Raw genomic sequence first — 20,174 nt, 5'->3', positions numbered from 1 at the left:
GGTACTGTGATAGGATGTGTATATATATATATAGATATATAGATATATCCTGGTACTGTGATAGGATGTATATATATATATATAGATATATATATCTCCTGGTACTGTGATAGGATGTGTATATATATATATATATATATATATATATATATATATATATATATATATATATATATATATATATATCCTGGTACTGTGATAGGATGTGTGTATATATATATATATATATATATATATCCTGGTACTGTGATAGGATGTGTATATATATATATAGATATCTATATATATATATACACATCCTATCACAGTACCAGGATATATATATATATATATATATCTCCTGGTACTGTGATAGGATGTGTATATATATATATAGATATATATATATCCTGGTACTGTGATAGGATGTGTATATATATATATATATATATACACATCCTATCACAGTACCAGGATATATATATATAGATATATATATATCCTGGTACTGTGATAGGATGCCACCTGTGCAACAAGTCCAGTCGTGAAATGTCCTCACTCCTAAATATTCCAGTCAACTGTCAGTGGGATTAGAACAAAGTGGAAGAGATTGGGAACGACAGCAACTCAGCCAAGAAGTGGTCGACCACGTAAAATGACGGAGCGGGGTCAGTGGATGCTGAGGCACATAGGTCACAGAGGTCACCAACTTTCTGCAGAGTCAATCGCTACAGACCTCCTAACTTCATGTGGCCTTCAGATTAGCTCAAGAACAGCATAGAGAGCTTCATGGAATGGGTTTCCATGGCGATCAGCTGCATCTAAGCCATACATCAGCAAGTGCAATGCAAAGCGTTGGATGCAGTGGTATAAAGCACGCCGCCACTGGACTCTAGAGCAGTGGAGACGTTCTCTGGAGTGACCAATCACGCTTCTCTATCTGGCAATCTGATGGATGCGTCTGGGTTTGGCGGTTGCCAGGACAACAGTACTTGTCCCATTGCATTGTGCCAGCTGGCCTCAACCTCTGAAAGCTCGGGTACTCAACACCGTAGATTATTTGACTCGGGGCCCAAGGCTGATAAACATCATTATAAACTATTGGTACGGGATTGTGTCCCTTTATCTGCTCGGGATGCAATAAAGTAACAACACAGTAACACCGGTAGACCTACTCGTCTGCATGCTGGGTTGATACGGATGTTGGTTAAGTATGTAGTTTGGCATTAATGGTCAAATATTGACCCAATCGGTCTAACTTCTGGTCTTCATTGTGACTCTGCTGAAAGCTCCAGCAGGAGGAGGGAGGCCTCTGGTGCAGACATGCTGGGCTCGCTGCCTCTTAGCAGAGGCTTGTTGTCATGTGTTGTATTCCACGTTATTATATCCTGTGGATTTGATTGTTTTAAACAGTGTCTTTTTGGAATTGATTGGGGTCAGTGATGGAGTGTTGTCCAAGATTTATACAATAAAAGATTGATAGTTGATGTCGGTATTTCAATATAATATTGACAAATAGATTGCAATACTATGATGCATCGATATTTTCCCCTGCCGCAGTTTCACACAATTAAGATCCAAACCTTTAACAATTTCTTCCTGACATGTTTTGTCCTCAAACTTCTTCTGCAGACTTTCAACTCCATAAACAATTCAGTAATTAAATATTCTGCTTTTTAAGGACATCTCTCTGAACATATTTCCTTCTTTTTATACTTTAAAAAAATATTGGGCCTTTTCGCATTCTTTATAATGTAGCTCACTGGAGAGAATCTTCAAGTCGGCTTCAACCTACTCCACATAGAACTTCAACGCCTTCTGCATAATTACAGACACCATTTAACCCTTAAATATGTTACCAGACTTTGAACTATTAAACTTGACTTCTTCTTTTTAAATAGTTTTGACTGTTATGAATGATCAGGGTTTATGGTAAATGCCCTTTTCAGACCTTTTCTGAATTTATAATGGTTGTGTATTGCACTGCTTGAGTGGGTGACACTCAAAAAATGGAGACCTGTGATTTGATAGTTCTGTCATCTCATAGGTAAGAGTCTGGAAGACGTTGCAATCAGGCATAAGTCAAATAAAACCCCACAATTGTAGATAAAATGATAAGTCGTCATGAAGTACTGTCCCATTTGTATTTCTACCATTTCAAGCCATTGAAGCCTCTCTCACAGTCATGCAGGACGTCATTTCCCCAGATCAACGCCTACTCAAATGCACCACCTACTGGTGGAAAGAGTGCAACACACTCACAAAGGGAAAAATGCATGAAGGATAGGGGTGTGAATCTTTGGCTTCATAGCGATTCGATTCAATTAATGATACAGTTGGAGATTCGATTCAAGGACGTTTTTTTGTTGGAACGATTCGATTTGATTCTATAAACCACGATTCAAATCAGTAACTTGTAACAAAAATTCTATATCCATGAAATAAACATGCAATGATGCGAGACTATAGATAGTGAGACTATCGGTATTCTTCTGAAAGGTGAACAAATAAACAGACTACAGAATTACTTATTTAACATATTTATTCTATTAAAAAGTGGATATTGGAACAAACAATGGAAATGGAACATTTTTCAGTAGACTACATGCTGGCAGGGGAGAGAGTGTCTTAAAAGTCTTAAAACATTAATCATAAGTAAGAATCACGATTCATCCGATGAAACGCATTTATATCGATTATTGGCCAAAACAATTAATTCTATTTATTTATTTTAGCAGATCGATTTAGTAGAATCTATAGGACTGACAATCGATTCTTAGTTCTAATACAGTACTACAAAGATGCTTCTCCTGGGGGCTAAGCCCCCCGTCTATAAATCTGAGTGACGTCCCTGCTGCTACTTACTAATTACTGCTACTAGTTAACTGGCGGGTTGTCTAGTAGCAGTAACACAACACATTCCTGGCACTAGTTTTATCAGGGTGTCCATCTGGAAGACAATGCAGTGTGGTCGTTAGGAAGCAGACCAGACAGAAACAGTGTACACACCGGTTATGAAGAGAGGTTGCTGAAAAGAGGAAGACGTGCAGGGGTTAAAGGGATCTGATCCAAAGTCAGTACACTTGGTTCCCAAGCCTAATAAAAAGCACAATAAAACAGAAGTTGAGAAGATGACCACTTGTCATTACAGCAGGACGTCTGCGGTTCTTCTCTTTACATCCCACATTCAGCAGTTTAGACACCTATCCTTATTTTGTGCTGCGTCATGTAGCACGATGAGTCAGTCTTGTGCAATAGTGGCCTAAGGTTCAACTCTGTATTGTGTCATTGCTGACTCAGCATGTCGCAGGAGGAAGGAGACATGGGAGCATCGGAGTTTACCTCAATGCTCCGCTGACCGGAATCAGTGTGTGTGTGTGGGGGGGTGGGGACAAGACAGTGAAAACAGGAAGCAGGACTGGGCAGGACTTACTGAGGAATTCATGCATTAACAGACACGTCACTGGACTGGACTGGACCAGCCTCTGCTGGGTCTGACATTAAACTCAATAAACTATAGGTTGGGTAGATAACTCAGACAGACAGATGTACTTTGTTGATCTCAAATTATTTATTTAATATTGAATTTTCATTCTCTGGTCACACACATACAGCGTTGGAAAACGTTTTTTTTTTTTTTGGACAATGTGAAAGTGGCCATGGAAACAAACTAGATTTCACTGGGAATGTTTCATGGTGAGAAGGTTACAGTGTTATTATACAGTAATAAGACATATACAGTACAGCACATTTGCATATTTAGATGGTAAGATTGTCGGTGTTTGCCACTTTGGTCATCGGCAGAACTCGAAGGCAGATGAGGGTTCAGGTTGTCGACTAAAACTAAACAAGTTGTGGTAAAAAGTTAAAGCCACTTTTACGACAACTGGGATATTTTATTAATATGACAGTAGACTCTAATATTTAATGTCACTTCCTGATAAATCTGTATCGTCCTCTGAACGGCTCTGCTATCTATGGACGCTCTGATAGACAAGTGAGAATCTTTGCTTCTCAGCATGCATGTTTTCCCAAACGGTGGATTAGGGCTGATTAAAATACATTTGTCTTTTAGTCCAAGTGAGAAGACGGGGTATGTGTGCATGGTGCATGTCAGCTTCTTGTGGCCAAAATCGTTATTTATTTAACTTATTAAGGCACTGAAAAATTGGCAAAACATTTCATTTAATTCTCACTTGCCTCTCGAGTCTACCTGGATTAAACGAATGCTGATTTAAGAGGAACGATACTTGTAAGAACCAAAGCAGGGCTGTAATGAAAAAGAAATGGCAAAAATGAAAGTAGGAGGAAAGCAGAAGGAAGAGGTAGAGTCACGAGGTCCTGTGATTGCAGAAATAACATCTCTCTCTTTAAGAAGAGTCTATAGCTCGACTTAATTAATGTTTATTCATTTTGTTGTGGCGTTTCATCAGACCTGCACTTTAAGGAGAGTTGGCATGTTTGCCATTTAAAAAGGATAAGGCTCTCATTATCATTTAATTATCCATAAACAAGCTGCTTTCATCATCTTCATGTGCATTTAAGTAACGCTCTTTTAAGGACGCAGCAAGTTTTTTCTGTTGGATATATAGCTCATATCCAAAACTTGGATAATGACTATTTCACACAGATATAGGAGCTATATGGAAATTTAAATTATATGTAAATGATATGAGATAATTTAATGAAGGGGCAGGACATGACAAGCAAAGCTTCCTCCTGTCCCTCCTCTAGGCTGAAAGATTTCATTGATTTATTCTTTTTGTATGTTTCATAGTTGTACGATGCATTTCATGTACTTTGTATTCAAGGAAAACAAAGATCAAATCAAATGCAATTTATTATGAATCAAATGTAATATGAAACATTTCATAATAAATAACATTTGTTTCATAGGAAAATACAAGTCAAGTGTAATTTATTATGAAATATTTAATAAATTACAAATCAAATGTATTTTGTTATGAAACATTTCTGCTGCAGCGTCTCTAAATAGATGCGTTTACCGCCTCTAGTTTTATTATTATATATTTAGTCTTATTCTATATTAATACATCAGAAATGCTGCCAGCATGCGATGGTCAAGTATTGTTAAAAGTTTTTGATTAAGTATTTTCAAATCCTGTGTTTTTAAGTGCTTTATGTTTATTTCAAAACTGAATCTGTTAATATGTTGATATATTTAATGTGTGTATTTATGTTCCTAATCTGATAAATACATGTAATGGCATTTTGTTTAAATACATTTCAAACAAAGCGGTAGCAGCAAAGAGTTTTGTATTTCATATGATCTTGAGGCTGACGAAACCCTGAAGCTATTAAAAATACCTGAAAACACACGGCTGTACTGTATATTATTATATTAATATCTCTCTGGTTATAACGTTTGTGCGGATTTAATATCCTGTTTTCTTGACGTCAGGTTGACTTCCCCCGTCTGCGCTGGCTGCTTTGTGCCACATTCTTCAGGCTGGACAAAGTCATACTTTGGCTTCCACAAATATATGAATGATAAATGTGGAAAGCAGAGAAAACAAAAAGGTGGACTCCAAATTGACAAACCCCCTTAACTAGCTAGCTGGACAGTCGTCTGGTAGAAAACACAATCTGTCTACTCGTCTGAAATGAAGGAAACACTGTTTAATCGTTTCTTCCACCTTCATCATTGTAAATATGTGCCGTGCACAGGAAGAGCAGTAGAGGAGGTTTCTGGGGCTATTTGGTTCATTTTCGATACTTCCTTCTGAATCTACCTCCCACATACAGGCTGGTGTTTAAACAGTGGACATCTGCCTCTCTCTCTCTTTATGCAGTAGGAATCCAGATGCTCTTCCACTGGACGCCATTTCTCCACATCTCTTCCAGCAGAGAAGGAGGAGCCCAGTCCTGCTGGTCGCCTCCCTTTAGGCAGAAGAGGCGGAGGGTCTTGGGAGGGCTGCTGCAGGTGTGCTGGAGGTACTGACGGCCCTACGGCACACAGAGCGGGAGTGAAGGTGATAACATCATAGTAATAGTAACATCATAGTCCTGTCTGCTTCAGCCTGAAGAAGTAAGTCCTCACCTCAGCGCTGCCCCAGTACCAGATGGCCTTGATGACTCTGTGGTTGGCCAGAGCCGCCGTCAGCTGGTCTCTATTTCCTGAGATGACGTTTACCAATCCTGCCGGCAGGTCTGAAGACTGGAGCACCTGAGGAGCAGCAGGGAAACCCGTATTTACAGAGCGATGCACACAGGTGTCGAAGGGTGCGAAACTTCGCTCATTACGTTGACACTTTTATTCTGAAAATCATCGCTTCTTTCTTTTTGCACGTCCACTGATTCAGTATGACAGAAATGTGAAGAGGAGATAATGTTGTTGATACCAGTTACAAACCATCAACTGTGGAATAATTCACCTCTCACTCTAAAATCCTCCATTTTTCTTTTTAATAAAAAATCCCTCAAGTAATACTCTCTTACATTCTCTAAACTCTGTCTAGCTGCTCTCGTGTTTCATATTTTTGTGCTTCATCTCGACACTTGCCTGAATGAATGCCATTGCTGGCAGTGGATTCGTCTGACTGGGGACCATGACAACAGCGTTGCCGGTAGCGATGGCTGCGCCGAGAAGTGTAACCATAGCAAGGAGGGGATTGTTGTCGGGGAGGACGACCCCCACGACTCCCAGGGCTTCGGGGATGGAGAGAGCCATGCCGGACTGTGGCAGAGGCTGAAGGAGACAGACGAGATGTTAATGCAACAGACCGTCCTGACGATCATCGATGAATCATCATTAGAGAAAAAATAAATAATAAATAAAAAAGCCTCACAAGAGTTGCTCCTTGGATTTTGTCACAGTAAGCTGCCCAAACCCCGAGCCTGGCGATGCTGAGCTCCACCTCCTCATCAGCCTCGTCCATTGAGAGGCCGGTCTGAAGGGTGATTGACGCAGCTATGTCCCGCCTCTTTGCCTCCAGGCCTTTGGCCAGAGAGTAGAGCGACTGAGCGCGTGCAGACGGACTCTTTTTCATCCAGCTGGAAGAGGAGAGGCACGTTACAAGGAAGTAAAAAGACATTTTGACGTCTGTCATTATTGTGCTTAACGGCTCTAAACTGGGAACGATGGTTGAAACTGTCCTGCAGGAAACGCACTGATCAAGCACTGTGCTCGTGTCAAAGTGGAATCAAACTTATTGCAAACATGAGTAACTCCATGGCAAAGGATAACCATAACTTAAATACTGCATTTATCAATCAACGCCCGAGTTGTTTGCTGGAGCCAATCACTTACTTAGTAAACTTATTGATCCAAACAAATAGGTTCCCAGAAAGCTGGAAAACTGCAATAATGACTCCAGTTTATAAATCAGGACAAAGGGACTTTGCAGGTTACTACAGGCATATCGCCATCCTCCAGTAGTCTCAAAAGTTCTAGAGAAAAATTGTAGCTGAGCAATTAATGGAGCACTTAGAGTCTAACCAACTGCTTTATCCACAGCAGTTTGGTTTCAGACAAAAATACTCCACGGAATCAGCAAAGTGTTATCTGCTTGAGAAGACCAAAACTTCCCTGTATAAAGGAAATGTTGTTGGGGCAGTGTTCTTGGATTTAAAAAAGGCCTTTGACACTGTTAACCATAGTGTCCTACTCAATTAATTAAAGCAATTCAAATTGCCACCTGAAGCTCTTAAATGGCTTAAATCATATCTGGAGGGTAGACAACAGTGTGTTAGGGTCAATGGGGTGAAGTCCAGTATGTTAGTAAACAGCATGGGTGTACCACAAGGATCCGTGCTTGATCCATTGCTGTTCACTATATGTACATTAATGACCTATTGAACTGCTGCCCAAGTGTCAACTGCCAGATGTATGCTGATCTATGCCTGGCAGGCGAGCAACTGCCACAGGCTTTATTAAACATCTCGGCATGGCTCGAGTTATCCCACCTAACTCTCAATGTAAAAAAACTGTGTCCATTTGCTTCTCCATACGTTAACAGGCCTGATCATGAAGTATTTCAGGTCAGAATTAAGGAGGAAACCACTGAAGTTAATGTTAATGTACAGTGAACAGAAATGGACCAAGCACGGATCCTTGTGGTACACCCATGCCGTTTACTAACACACTGCATATGAAACCTATAGTCTCCATTAGGGCTGCACAAAAAATCGTTAAAAAAAATCGCGATCTCGATTCACACATACACGTGATCTCATTTCTACACACAGCGATTCTGAAGCATTTTATATCTCGAACTGCATCACAAAGCGCCACATTTTTGAAGCGCCCCCAAACGCAGCACTGCCGCTGCCTCCTCCCTCAACCTATGGTAAAACGTCTTTACAACACGTGATTCAGTGGAGGAAGCCGCCGGCAGTTGAGTGTTTGGAAAGAGAGAAGGTACGTCTCCACAGGCAGCGGTGTTTCCCCGCGTCCCATTCATTGCGCCGGGCTCGACTCGCCGCCTCGGGAACGCTCGGGAACGCTCGGGAACGCTCCCGAAAATCTTCTAAACTGAATGTTGTCGATCTAAAATAAAGACAGATTCAGCAACTGCATATCTTATTTCTCGCTTAAAATGTTTTCAGAAACACCTTCCGGTGAACTATTTTCGTAAAATAAGAGAAAGTTTCCAAACGAGCCGCCATGTTGGTCTGCGTGAACTCCGGAGCAGAGAGAACAGCTGTGAAAGCGATCGTCCAATCAGGTGCAGCCATGAAGTGTGCGCGTGATTGTATGAAGGAGAGCGCCTGTCAATCATCCTCTAGTGGCAGCGTGCCAAGCGTGCAATACTGGGAAGCGGCGCGTCCACTCGCGTTCAAAATTGTACGTGTCCACAGAGAATTTTTTTTTTTTTTTACTTTTGTAAAAATGACTTATCTTCCAATGATAGAACTACTACTATGCCTCTGCCAAAGCAACAAACGCTTTTTTGTTTTCATCAGTGCAATAAACATTTTGTGGAAAAAAATCGTGCAAGAGAATCGTGATCTCAATTCTAAGCAAAAAAATCGTGATTCACATTTTTTCCAGAATCGTGCAGCCCTAGTCTCCATATACAAGCAAGCAATAAAAATCATGGACCAAAAACCAATGAAATGGCCTCACTGCCGCATCTTAAGGAAACACAAACTTCTCACTTTTGAACATTTTATTAACCTCAGTATTTTATTAAGATTCTTTTTTAAATGTTTAAATAATCATGTGTCAACACTGTTTTGTGAAGTGGCCATCAGGCATCAGAGCGACCACAGAGCGACCACACGAGCATCCACTTGTGGTGATTGTCTCATCCCACAATGCAAGACTTCTTTCTGCCAGTCTGCTCTCTCTATAAAAAGGGGGCCAGACTTTGAGTTCTCTACCTAATTAATGCTACTGTATTTGTTATTTTCCCAGTTTTACTGTGCAGCGTCATTGCTGTGATATGAGACAGTAAGTGGTTTTATAGTACTGATTAGCTAATCAAATCAAAATGATCGATCTCCTCGCTAGAACTGTGTAGTATGTTGTAACGTAACGCCCACGAAACGGCGACCCTCTGTAAACATTATGGATTGAAACATGACAGGTTTTAATATTTTGTATGAAGCTGTTTTTGTCTTTACTAAAACCAAAACTAATCAAAGGGCAACATGCTCTCACAAATCACGAGCGAGCGATTTTACGTTGTGGCTAAATAACGCACACTGTTATTGCCGATGCTGAAACACCTTTAGCATACATGACATTCATTACAAATGTTACTTTAGGTTAAATTGGCCTATTAAAACTTCAGCAGGGGAAACTACCTTCACCTTCAGATGCTCGGGGGCAGCGCAGTCGCTCCACTCTTTCCACCGCAGCAGACTCGCTGTGTGAGCCGGACTGCGAACGCCGCTCCGCACATTTGATGCAGGGCCGTAGCTATGTGGGGCAGGAGCCTAAGATTATATTTACAATTATTCACTTTTGGCCAATTTATTGTTTGTTTCAATGCTTTGAAAAGCTTGTGGACATAGTGGCGGTTTGTTTTTACAAGTACAGTTTTAAGAACCCAAAAGTTAGGGGGGCAGCTGGGGGGGCAAGGCTCTACAGCAGGGCCCCCCCTTGCCCCCCTGTAGATCCGCCCCTGGTTAAAATCAATAGTAAAGCTTTTAACAAAGGACTCAAACAGTGGCTAAAATCTAATCAACAGTGCACACATGAATAGTTCTTAACTGCTTTACTGCTTGCTCATATTGCCCTTGCTCTGTTGCTTTTTTATGTTCCTTATCAAATAACATTAAAATAAAATAATAAATAAACTTTGTTTAAGCTCGTGTACTTTGATATGCTGCGCATGACTCGGCACATTTGTCGAGTTGCACTTTAACTGGTGATAAACGCACAAGGCCCGCTGGATTGTGAAAGACCTTGCTGCCTAGTTGGATCATGAAGTCATGGGTCATGTCTGAATAAAATGTAATTTCCAAAGAGGTCAAGTTTCAGCTCTAAACGTTTGATTCTGGGGGGAAACGGAGGTTTAAAACTCCCTTTAGCCTGAAAAATAGACTTTAAACTAATTAGGAAAAGTAGGGTTTATTTAATTTGGTGAGCAAATGTTGCTTTTGTATCATTACTAACAGTGTATCATTCGTCAGTTTATTATTACCATATGTTGCAACTGCTGTGCATCACCTGTTCTCCATTAGACGTGTAAACGTGTTCACTGAAAACACAAGGATCTATTTGAAATAGGTGATTTGTTAATTTTTAACCGGTGGCTACAGAGGTTTCAGAGCCAAAGACTCTTATCTACAAACCTCAGTCGGAGTATGCAAACATATAAACATCCCCTCTGCTTCAAAGGGAGGGGGGGGGGGGGGGTCATGTCACCTACTGCCTGTTTGGGTTTTCTGGCTGGACTTGAAAGCGTGTGGATCTTTGTCAAGCATAATCCTCACCCCGGCTGGACTTTGACAGCAGCCTCCACGGCATTACGGACGTCTTTCCGGCCTCCGTCTGGACAATAGGCCAACACACTGCCGCCCCCTGCTGTCTGCACAGCCACACTGCAGCCGGACACTGATTTACACGGCTTGCCGCCGACAAACTGCAGGTAGGACTTTGGAGCACTTTGGGTGGAGAGAAAGACAAAGATCAGGCTACATTAATATGATTCATATTTCTGACTCGTGTGATGCAATCGATGCTCAAATGTAAAAAATCAAATGACATTAAAAACAGCCGTTACACATTACTAATGTGCTTTTTATGCAGCTATGATACCTTCTAAACATGACAAACGTAGAAAAAGCCTCACAAACCCACCTGGCAGGGTCCGAGTCATCAGGAATGATGACTGGGGAAGCCGCTGCTCCAAACTTTGAGTAATCCATAGACACGGGGGAGGAGCGAGGTAGAGGAGAGGAGGATGGACGTAGAAACTGGTACAGGCCCTGGCAGAGAGCAGAGAGGTCAGCATACAGTACTAGACTCCGCTGCATATTGGTGAGGCAGATCTGTGAGTACCTCCTGGCCTCCGTCAGTGCAGGTGCCGCTGTCTTTGTGGCCGGAGGTCGGCAGACAGGGGTCGGACACAGAGTGGGAATTCACCCACACCGAGCCAACGGACAGACTGCAGAGAGAGGAGGGAGAAGAACGCATGAGCAGGGACGGAGAAGACATGTTGGCAGCTGTCCGGACAAAACGGGAGATGGAGATATAGAAAGTAATATACAATAGAAAAAGGAGAGGCAAAGAGACGAGAGCGGACAGAAGAAGTGTGTTCATGTACCTCTTAGCCGTCTCCAAAGCCAGCGTGAGGTCTTCAGTCCAGATGGAGGCTGCATGCCCGTGAGGACTGTGGTTTCCTGTGTACAACGAAACACTCACTGTGGTACAATGTAGATGCAGTGTAGAGGCCACTACAAACTCATATAACAGACTGTTGTTTCATTGCTAACACTAATTCATTGATGATCATAAAATGCTTTTTTAACTTGCGGTTCGACTTTAAATCATTTCGCACCAAACTTTTAAACTAAATTCAACTCAACAAAGATTCAATTTCAACATCAGTTTCATTTTTACTTGAAACCTCAAGTTCATTTCATTGGTTGTACCAAAACTAAAAATGCGCTTTACAGTTTTAATCAAATTGCTGGAAGAAGGTGAAGTGTCTCAACCCAGTCGGATTTGGTGAATTTCTTTCGAGATACCAGTTCAACAAGGAAAGTTGTTGTGGAGCAGACGTGATCCATTCTTCTAAAAGGCTCTTTTTTTCTGAAATTAAAGCTCATCTGCAGAGCCATCATGACTTCCCTCGTACATCTATGTCCAGTGAGGCTTCCTTACCGAGGGTCACTGCCTCCGTGTTGCTCCTGAAGGTCATGAGAGGCAGCAGCGGTCCAGGAGCGGGGCTGACCACGAACGGAGAGGAGGGGGCCGCCCCGCAGAGCACCGTGGGCAGGTACTGAGCAGCTGACGGGGGGGCAGCACACGACTGAACCAACTGGGGGCCAGAGGGAGAAGGGTCGGAGCCCGTTATCATCGTCACCTCCCCTCTCTAATCTGCAGCTCATCACAGCTTTTCTTTGCGTTTCTGACTCACCCAGGCCCCCTGCTGCTGAGCGTCCAGTACTGCGGCGTCCACCAGGACCCTGTCCCCGTCGCTGTGCAGGGCCACGCACTTCATCCCTGCCATGCGGAGCTTGAGACGGGACACGACGCGGTCCAGCACACTCTCCTGCACGCACAACACCCAGTGGACCTGAGCGGAGAGTCAGAAAAGATACGTTTTTATTGAAGCTGGTTTCCACAGCAGTACATTACTTTGCTCCTGAGCTGGTACTTCACACCTTCATCTACTGTACTATCTCATACATCCACATTTACAAAAATCTGAACTATCCCTTTAAAAGACAAGTGGTCATATGACATGGCGTGGGGATGATATACGGGCGTATTAGTGTAAACCACCTCTCTTCTCTTCTTGAAGGCCGCCTCGATCACGGCGTCCACTGCGCTGTCGATGTCGGCCGACTCGAAGATGATGAAGGGACAACTAGTGCCGATGTAGGGGGAGACGGACACGGGAACGCCCATCCCTGCCGTGGCTTTACACAGCAGCTCTCCGTCCTGAAAGAGAGAGAGAGAAACACAGGAAACACTGGTGACGTCAGCGCTGTCTTTCCACAAAGAGTGGAACACCAGCCTCCTCACACGGACCTGCTTGTTGCCGCTGTAGGTGACGTAGCTGATGCTGCGGTTCTGGGCCACTCTGGCACCCAGCGACACGTCACTTCCTGTTAAAACATTAAGAGCCCCCGCGGGGAATCCTGCTCCAATAAAAAGCTGTGCCAATAGGAGCGCTGGAGGGGCGCTGCGACACCCAGGGACCACGATGACGGAGTTACCTAGAAGGATAAGGATCAATTAGATATTCTATCTACTTATTACGTGTGTGTGTGTGTGTGTGTGTGTGTGTGTGTGTTACCCATGGCCAGTGCTGGGAGGACTTTGAGCATCAGGGAGTAGAGAGAGCAGTCATCAGAGGCAACTACAGCCACCACACCTGCACACAGGAAAAACAAATTATTTTGTTTTTTAAAAAACTAAATCACTGTACACCAAATGTTTCTTTGCAACCAAAAGCGTGTGCATCTCACCCAGGGGTGTCCAGCCGTTGATGAGAGTGTCTCTGAGCTGAGCCCAGGTGGAGTAGTACTGCAGCAGCCTGACGAGGGCGGAGGGCGAGCAGGACGCCTCACACAGCTCACACAGCTCCGACAAACACTGCGTGTTCTGGCCGAGAACGCCCACCACCCTGTTAGTGGAGGGCGGGACCGTTAGTGGAGGGCGGGACCGTTAGTGGAGGGCGGGACCGTTAGTGTGGCGGGCGGCGGTGAGGTTCCCGAGATGTCGACAGGTGCGTTTCTTACCTGAGCAGCACTTTGGCCCTCTGGCAGCAGCTCAGGCCGCCCCACGCCTCGTAGCCGCTCACAGCGGAGGAGGCGCATTGGGAAACGTCGTCCTCCGTGGCGCACACTGTGCTGCACACATTACCACCTAAAAAAACGTTTCACCATCAGCTTTTCATCACAAAATCGGACAAAAAAGATGATGAAAGTGAAAAAGAAGGTGGTGCAAGCTTTCCGCTGCGAGTTTGAGCTGCTCTTACCTTGAGAATCAGACAGGGAGCGAGTCCGTCTGTCTGCCGGACGGACAAACTTGCCATCGATGAACAGACCCAGAGAACGGGAATGGTGGTCCAGCCAGGCCTGGCAGAGAAGAAAGGGACGGTCAATGATCAAACTGTGGAGAAGGCCTTAAACAGGTGGAGACGAAAACCACCTCCGAGGATGAAACCTGGCTGGGAGAAGCTCCATGTGCACCCATACTTTTAAATTCACTAATTTATTGAAAACTGCTTCAAACTGTCAAGTATTTAACACCACTGTGCTTTAAGATCTTTTTGCACAGAATTTAAATTGCAGTACCAGCTGCCAACAGACCTATAGCCATCCAGTATAAAAACAAACAATACTGTGCTTATAAATATGGTCATAAATAACAATAGTCAACTATTTTACATTAAAAAAAGAACAGCAGTGGCCTATAGCCAGGTTTGACGTGCTTCCTCCTTTGGTCTGAAAACTTCTGAGGCACTTTTTGCATGTCGGCTTGTTTGAATCAAGAATTGCTCCGGATTCATCCGCCTCGAATGCAAAATATTTCCACACATGACTCTTCGCACCTGTCATGTCGACGAGCCGACGTGTTGTGCTTTCGCTCCCACCTGCTGAAGCCATTTTTTTCGAAGACGGCAAGTTTTCTTCTTCAGCGCCGCTTACTGCTCTGTGCTGCTCACACGCGTATACTGCCCCCGTCAGTTCCGCCAAGAATCGACACGGCTCGCCGAGTGAAAAGTTGTATATTCGGTTCTGACGTTACCAGAAAAAAGCAAGTATCAAATTATTTTTTTCGTGTCGGCATCGAATTGGTACCGAAGTATCGGTTCTTGTGACGACCCTACTCAACACTGATGTCAGTCACAGATTTGACTTCAAGCTTATGTTTTATTAGAGCAGTGGTTCCCAAACTTTATCTGCAGGCCAATTTTTGTCAATCAAAAACGTTCACGCCCCCCCATCAGTTTTTTTTTGTGTTTTCCGTTGACATTTTTCATAATTCTGTTTTAGAATTAAAGATCCCATATTATACTGATTTCCATCAATTCCACGCAGCTGTCAGGAGGTCCAACAACACTGAATTTGATATGCATTGCCCCAAACCCATCCATGGTCCTGAATTTCAGTTGTCTAAAAGTTGTTCGAATTAGCTCTCCTGAGAACAGGCTGTTTCTGTGTCTGCACCTTTAAATGCTAATGAGCTCCGCCTGTCATCGCCTACTCGGAGAGCTACGGAGACGATGCCGCTTGCGCTACGCGGCAGCATGTGCCAATGTTTACGGTGGATGTATCACTATGGCTCCTATGTGGCTCAGGTGAAGTTGCTGGGTCCCGTATGGTTGGGACAGATCCTTTTACGAGGGTCAGTGTCGAGGCAAAGCCAGCTTTGTACTGACCCTCGTTACTGAAGCAGTCCGATGTGAAGTGGTTAGCACACACATAGAAGCTAACACGGACCGTAGCCGTAAAAATGAAAAGCAAGAGACCAGACCCGGACCGTCATCCACGGTGCTCTGTTGAACACGTACCCCCGGGTTCCGTCCGACCGGAGGCAGCAGTGAAGACGCACCAGAGCATGTCAGACAGAGGGAGGATCGTCTCCAGCTTCACCCGCAATGGGATTTATTCACGGAGCACCAGCCGGATCACCCAGCGCCATGACCGGTAAGTCGGGCTGCACTCTCCCCGCTGTGTTGCCAAACGCCCCCTCTCGGATATCTCCTATCATCACCTATCCTACCTTTGTTACGCAACAACAGGAGCTGAATCTGAACAGCCTGTAGGAGCACCGTTGTACCAGTGGATGGGCTGCAGAGACCATGCAGGAGTCGCTTGTTTTCCTCATCCTGGGAGTTGACAGGCTCAGGGAGGACCAGTTTATAGGTGTAGAGACCAGAGAAAACCTGTTTTTCCATAATATGTGACCTTTAAAGAGAATTTTGTCTTGCTGATGGCAAAACAAGGCAAATGTGCCCTAAATAAAAGGTTTATTTGAAATGCACATGATGTCTGAAGTGCATGGGTCAAGGTACTCATGTTGACATTTTGAAAGAAAAAGTTTTTCGAAAACTTTCGTTACAGGAGAGCAGGAAAGCATAACATCCGACTTCGGCAGGAATGCATTCAAATCACAGCGAAGAGAACAGTCCATGCTTTCAAATCCAATTCCACTCTGTAATAAGTTAATGCAATGAACGGCAACAATCAAACCCTCTTGCTATGGTCGACACTAAACCTACGCTTGCATGTGATTGGTCAGGAGGACGCCACCTCTGCAGGACAGTGACTGATAAAAGACGAGGACCCCGGGGCGGAGTGTGTCAACTATTTACAGACCGAAGACCAAAGTACAGAGGCGACCTTCTCTCTGAACCACGAGCTCATCTTCAGCCGGTGTGGGGCCAAAAAGTGATCCTCAACCAGAAACTTTATATCCGTCTACAGCTGATTTCATCCCGATCAAACACTCATAACTACACATACAAATAACTTAATGTCTGTGGTAATAGCAAAGGGATGTCTGTGTGAAACTTTAACGTTTCAGGTAATCGAATAATCTTAATTGTGGCCAAAGTGTTGTCAGTTTATATCGGAATCAGGGCATGACATTTACGTGATCACAGGCAATAGTATAGCATTGTTATTGTAAGTGTTAATATGCATTTGTAGGTCTAGTATCCTTGATTATGCCTGTATTTGGAAACTAGACTGTTATTAACATAATTTATGGATGAGTCATGTAAAAAATAAAGAATTGGTCTCAATTGCAATTATCCTTATGACTCTCCATTATTGTGCCTGCTCGGTGCCGTAGATTATAACCAATCCAGTCCTTTTTACTTGTTGAAATACAACTCATATAAGGCAGTATTTCACCTTCCAAATCAGTTTCTGGCAGACGATCACTTTTTGGCATAAACTCTGACGTCACAGCTACATTTCTACTACTATCTTCCAGGACACTATGGCAACACATCTACAGTACTGTGGAGTGGGAAACACGTTCAACAACATGGACCAGCAAACATCACCAGTTTGTACATGCAAAATAAAACAACGTGAATAGGCTCAGATAAATACAAATCTGACTAAACCTACCTGCTTACGTCAGGATGTCCACATGGTCTGATTTGAGTGAACTCAATTATCAACACAAATAAAAAGTCAGTGTGAAATATTCCATTACTGTCCAAATATTTGTCTTCACGCTTGAATGTCATAACTTCTGTCCTGTCTCAGTCACATGTTTGTCTTGTGAGCTCCAGGCAGCTAACACTTAATTGACTTCACATGGTGAAGCGGCTTCACCGCTAGCCCGGTTAGCAGGAGAAGAGAAGATAGTTTCATGCCGAACCAGCCGTTCGGGTAGCCGTTAGCTCGGTAACTTTACCTGTGCGGTGGCGGTGCTGGGGGCTGCTGCCGGTCCGTACTCCATACTTTGAAAGATATCGTGCACCGTCTTGCTTGCGCTACCGGCCATAATAGTCACGGGAAGAGAATCCCTCTCGCGTAGTTTTCGCTTTTTGGTGGCGTCCAGGGGAAAAGTGTGTTTAGAAGCTCGTTATTCGTGCTGGTCCTCTGACACCCGAGGCTCCGACACATGCGCGGTAGCTCGTGAAGCAATTAGGCTCGTTGGAGATGACAGGCATGCGCAGAAGCGATGGCCGCTTTTGATGCCGAATCGCTCCGACGTCATGAACACGCGGGAAACGATAGTCTCACGAGATTAAGGCGCCCGCAGTTTTTGGAACCAGGCGCCGACTGCAAGCCCCGGGGCATGATGGGAAACGCCTGTCCTAAGAGCTGATAGTTTTGACAACAAACAGTTTAGTAGAAAATGCTAATTTCCTGTGTGAGTCTAATATTTAACGCTGGTGGGCTGTTAGTCTCATGTTGTGCAATAAAAGTTCAGTACATACCTTGTTTGTTGATAATAATCATGACAATAATAATAAAGGTTATTTATTTAGCCCTTATAAAAACGAACAATTACCCTACAGTGTCCATTCAGAGGCAGACATAAAAAAAAACATGTCAGTTACACACATATGTCAAAATTTTGTATAAATGTCAAACATCACTTATGTGCACTAGATTCTGTGATACCTCAACAGCAGATACACTACTGTATAGTGTTTTCATATAGGCCTACATACATTATGTTCATACATTAGGCTACATATATTTAGTGGCATTATTTTATATTTTCATACTTATTTGACTCTTTCTTTCCTGACTCTTAGGGAGAAACTGCAGCTGTATAACTTCCCGAGGGATTACTAAATCATTCTGATTCTGATTCTGACTGGAGCGCAACTTTTATTCTCCGCCTCCTGCTGCTGCCGCCTGCTCTCGTCTACTTTCCAGGTGAAGCGCAGTTGATCTCGAACGAGCCTTATGTATCAAACCACTGTGCCGAGGCGTGTTATTTATTGTCTATGTTGTCTTTTTTGATCATCAATTAAATAGTTGAAATGAGATCAAATTTTACATCTAGCTTACTGAACACTCACTATTCAACATCTTTTAAGCTATGGGCTATTTTATGGAGCTAGAACAGTCTCATAATTCACAAATGCACACAGAAATTCATAAATGCACAAAAAAGATTTACAAATGTATTTGGGGATTTGTATATACATGTGACTCAAAACACAAATACATTTTCAATGCACACACAAATATGTTTCATTTCATATGTAAGTAAAAAATATTCACATGTAAAAAACAAGATTCATAAACATATTTCCAATGCACACACAAATCTAAAAAAAAAATCACAAATACATGAATGTTAAAGTATTTGCAATCTTCATCAAATACGCATTTGGGGCTTGTTACATTCATATATGAACTGTTGGACCTGTATTTACAAAGTGCTTTTAATTTGTAAACCTCCCTGCATTTGTGTGTGAAACTTTTGAGACTCCCCTGACGTGACTCCGATCCACAAATGCGTTTTTTCTAAGAGGAGGTTGTCTGTAGCCAATCAGATGTCTCCCTCCTTTACAGCCAATCACGTGAGTGTCTCCCCCAAAAGTCTAAAACACAACCAAAAGTCTAAAACACGGTTCATCTTCCCCAGAATGAGGGAATAAATTACTTCCATAAAATGCTTCTTTATAAAAGAAAAATAGATATTTATATAACTGTACACCTAATCTATACAGCATAAAGACAGGGAGCACAGGAAGAAGGGAAATTATCTCCAGAAATAAGGTCGATTCTGGCTCTAGCACCCATATCCCTCCAACGCAACGCACTCACGTGATTGGCTGTAAAGGAGGGAGACATCTGATTGGCTACAGACAACCTCCTCTTAGAAAAAACGCATTTGTGGATCAGAGTCACGTCAGGGGAGTCTCAAAAGTTTCACACACAAATGCAGGGAGGTTTACAAATTAAAAGCACTTTGTAAATACAGGTCCAACAGTTCATATATGAATGTAACAAGCCCCAAATGCGTATTTGATGAAGATTGCAAATACTTTAACATTCATGTATTTGTGATTTTTTTTTAGATTTGTGTGTGCATTGGAAATATGTTTATGAATCTTGTTTTTTATATGTGAATATTTTTTACTTACATATGAAATGAAACATATTTGTGTGTGCATTGAAAATGTATTTGTGTTTTGAGTCACATGTATATACAAATCCCCAAATACATTTGTAAATCTTTTTTGTGCATTTATGAATTTCTGTGTGCATTTGTGAATTATGAGACTGTTCTAGCTCCATACTATTTAGACTTCTTTTATGATAGATATGATTTATACAAAATGTCAAGCTAAGTATAGAGCTATAGCATACTACAATCAGACGTGCGAAAATAGTGAATCAAATCCCAAACAATCCATGAACCAAAAAATCCACGTCTCGGCTGCACTTCATTGTATTGACCACTAGATGTCCTACTCGAGCACTGTGTCATCGTAGCCCCGAGTAATGTTTTGAATCAAGTGTCGAAGCAAAGCCTACACTACTTGTAATGTTGTACCAGGAAGATATTAAAGAGAAGGGCTACAATGGAGGAGACTCAACTCCACGTCAAACGTAAC

General features: G+C 42.8%; 1 protein-coding gene across 1 annotated transcript; it reads right to left on the bottom strand.

The window, feature by feature from the left end:
- Nucleotides 1-4,929: 4,929 nt before the first annotated feature.
- On the bottom strand, nucleotides 4,930-17,753 carry aldh16a1 (aldehyde dehydrogenase 16 family, member A1). The gene is made up of 17 exons (XM_084038034.1): nucleotides 17,504-17,753; nucleotides 14,103-14,202; nucleotides 13,864-13,990; nucleotides 13,591-13,748; nucleotides 13,419-13,496; nucleotides 13,151-13,338; nucleotides 12,902-13,060; nucleotides 12,534-12,692; nucleotides 12,278-12,434; nucleotides 11,718-11,793; nucleotides 11,453-11,558; nucleotides 11,252-11,379; nucleotides 10,885-11,055; nucleotides 6,789-6,993; nucleotides 6,503-6,688; nucleotides 6,041-6,166; nucleotides 4,930-5,946 (listed from the first exon to the last, which is right to left on the bottom strand). Exons 1-17 carry the CDS (start codon nucleotides 17,591-17,593, stop codon nucleotides 5,785-5,787), a joined length of 2,376 nt encoding a protein of 791 aa, XP_083894160.1. The 5' UTR covers nucleotides 17,594-17,753; the 3' UTR covers nucleotides 4,930-5,784.
- Nucleotides 17,754-20,174: the final 2,421 nt, after the last annotated feature.

This window comes from Eutrigla gurnardus (genome assembly GCF_963514095.1).
Source record: "Eutrigla gurnardus genome assembly, chromosome: 20".
Taxonomy (NCBI): domain Eukaryota; kingdom Metazoa; phylum Chordata; class Actinopteri; order Perciformes; family Triglidae; genus Eutrigla; species Eutrigla gurnardus.
Note: the sequence above shows the minus strand (reverse complement) of the source record. Positions and strands in the feature narration are given on the sequence as shown.

Excerpts from the sequence above, each read along its gene's own strand:
- aldh16a1 (XM_084038034.1), bottom strand. The coding sequence starts at position 17,593 with ATGGCCGGTAGCGCAAGCAAGACGGTGCACGATATCTTTCAAAGTATG. Across the intron at positions 13,339-13,418 it reads CCTCCCAGCACTGGCCATGG|GTAACTCCGTCATCGTGGTC; the intron begins GTAACACACACA and ends TTATCCTTCTAG. Across the intron at positions 11,380-11,452 it reads GCACTGACGGAGGCCAGGAG|GGCCTGTACCAGTTTCTACG; the intron begins GTACTCACAGAT and ends GCTCTCTGCCAG.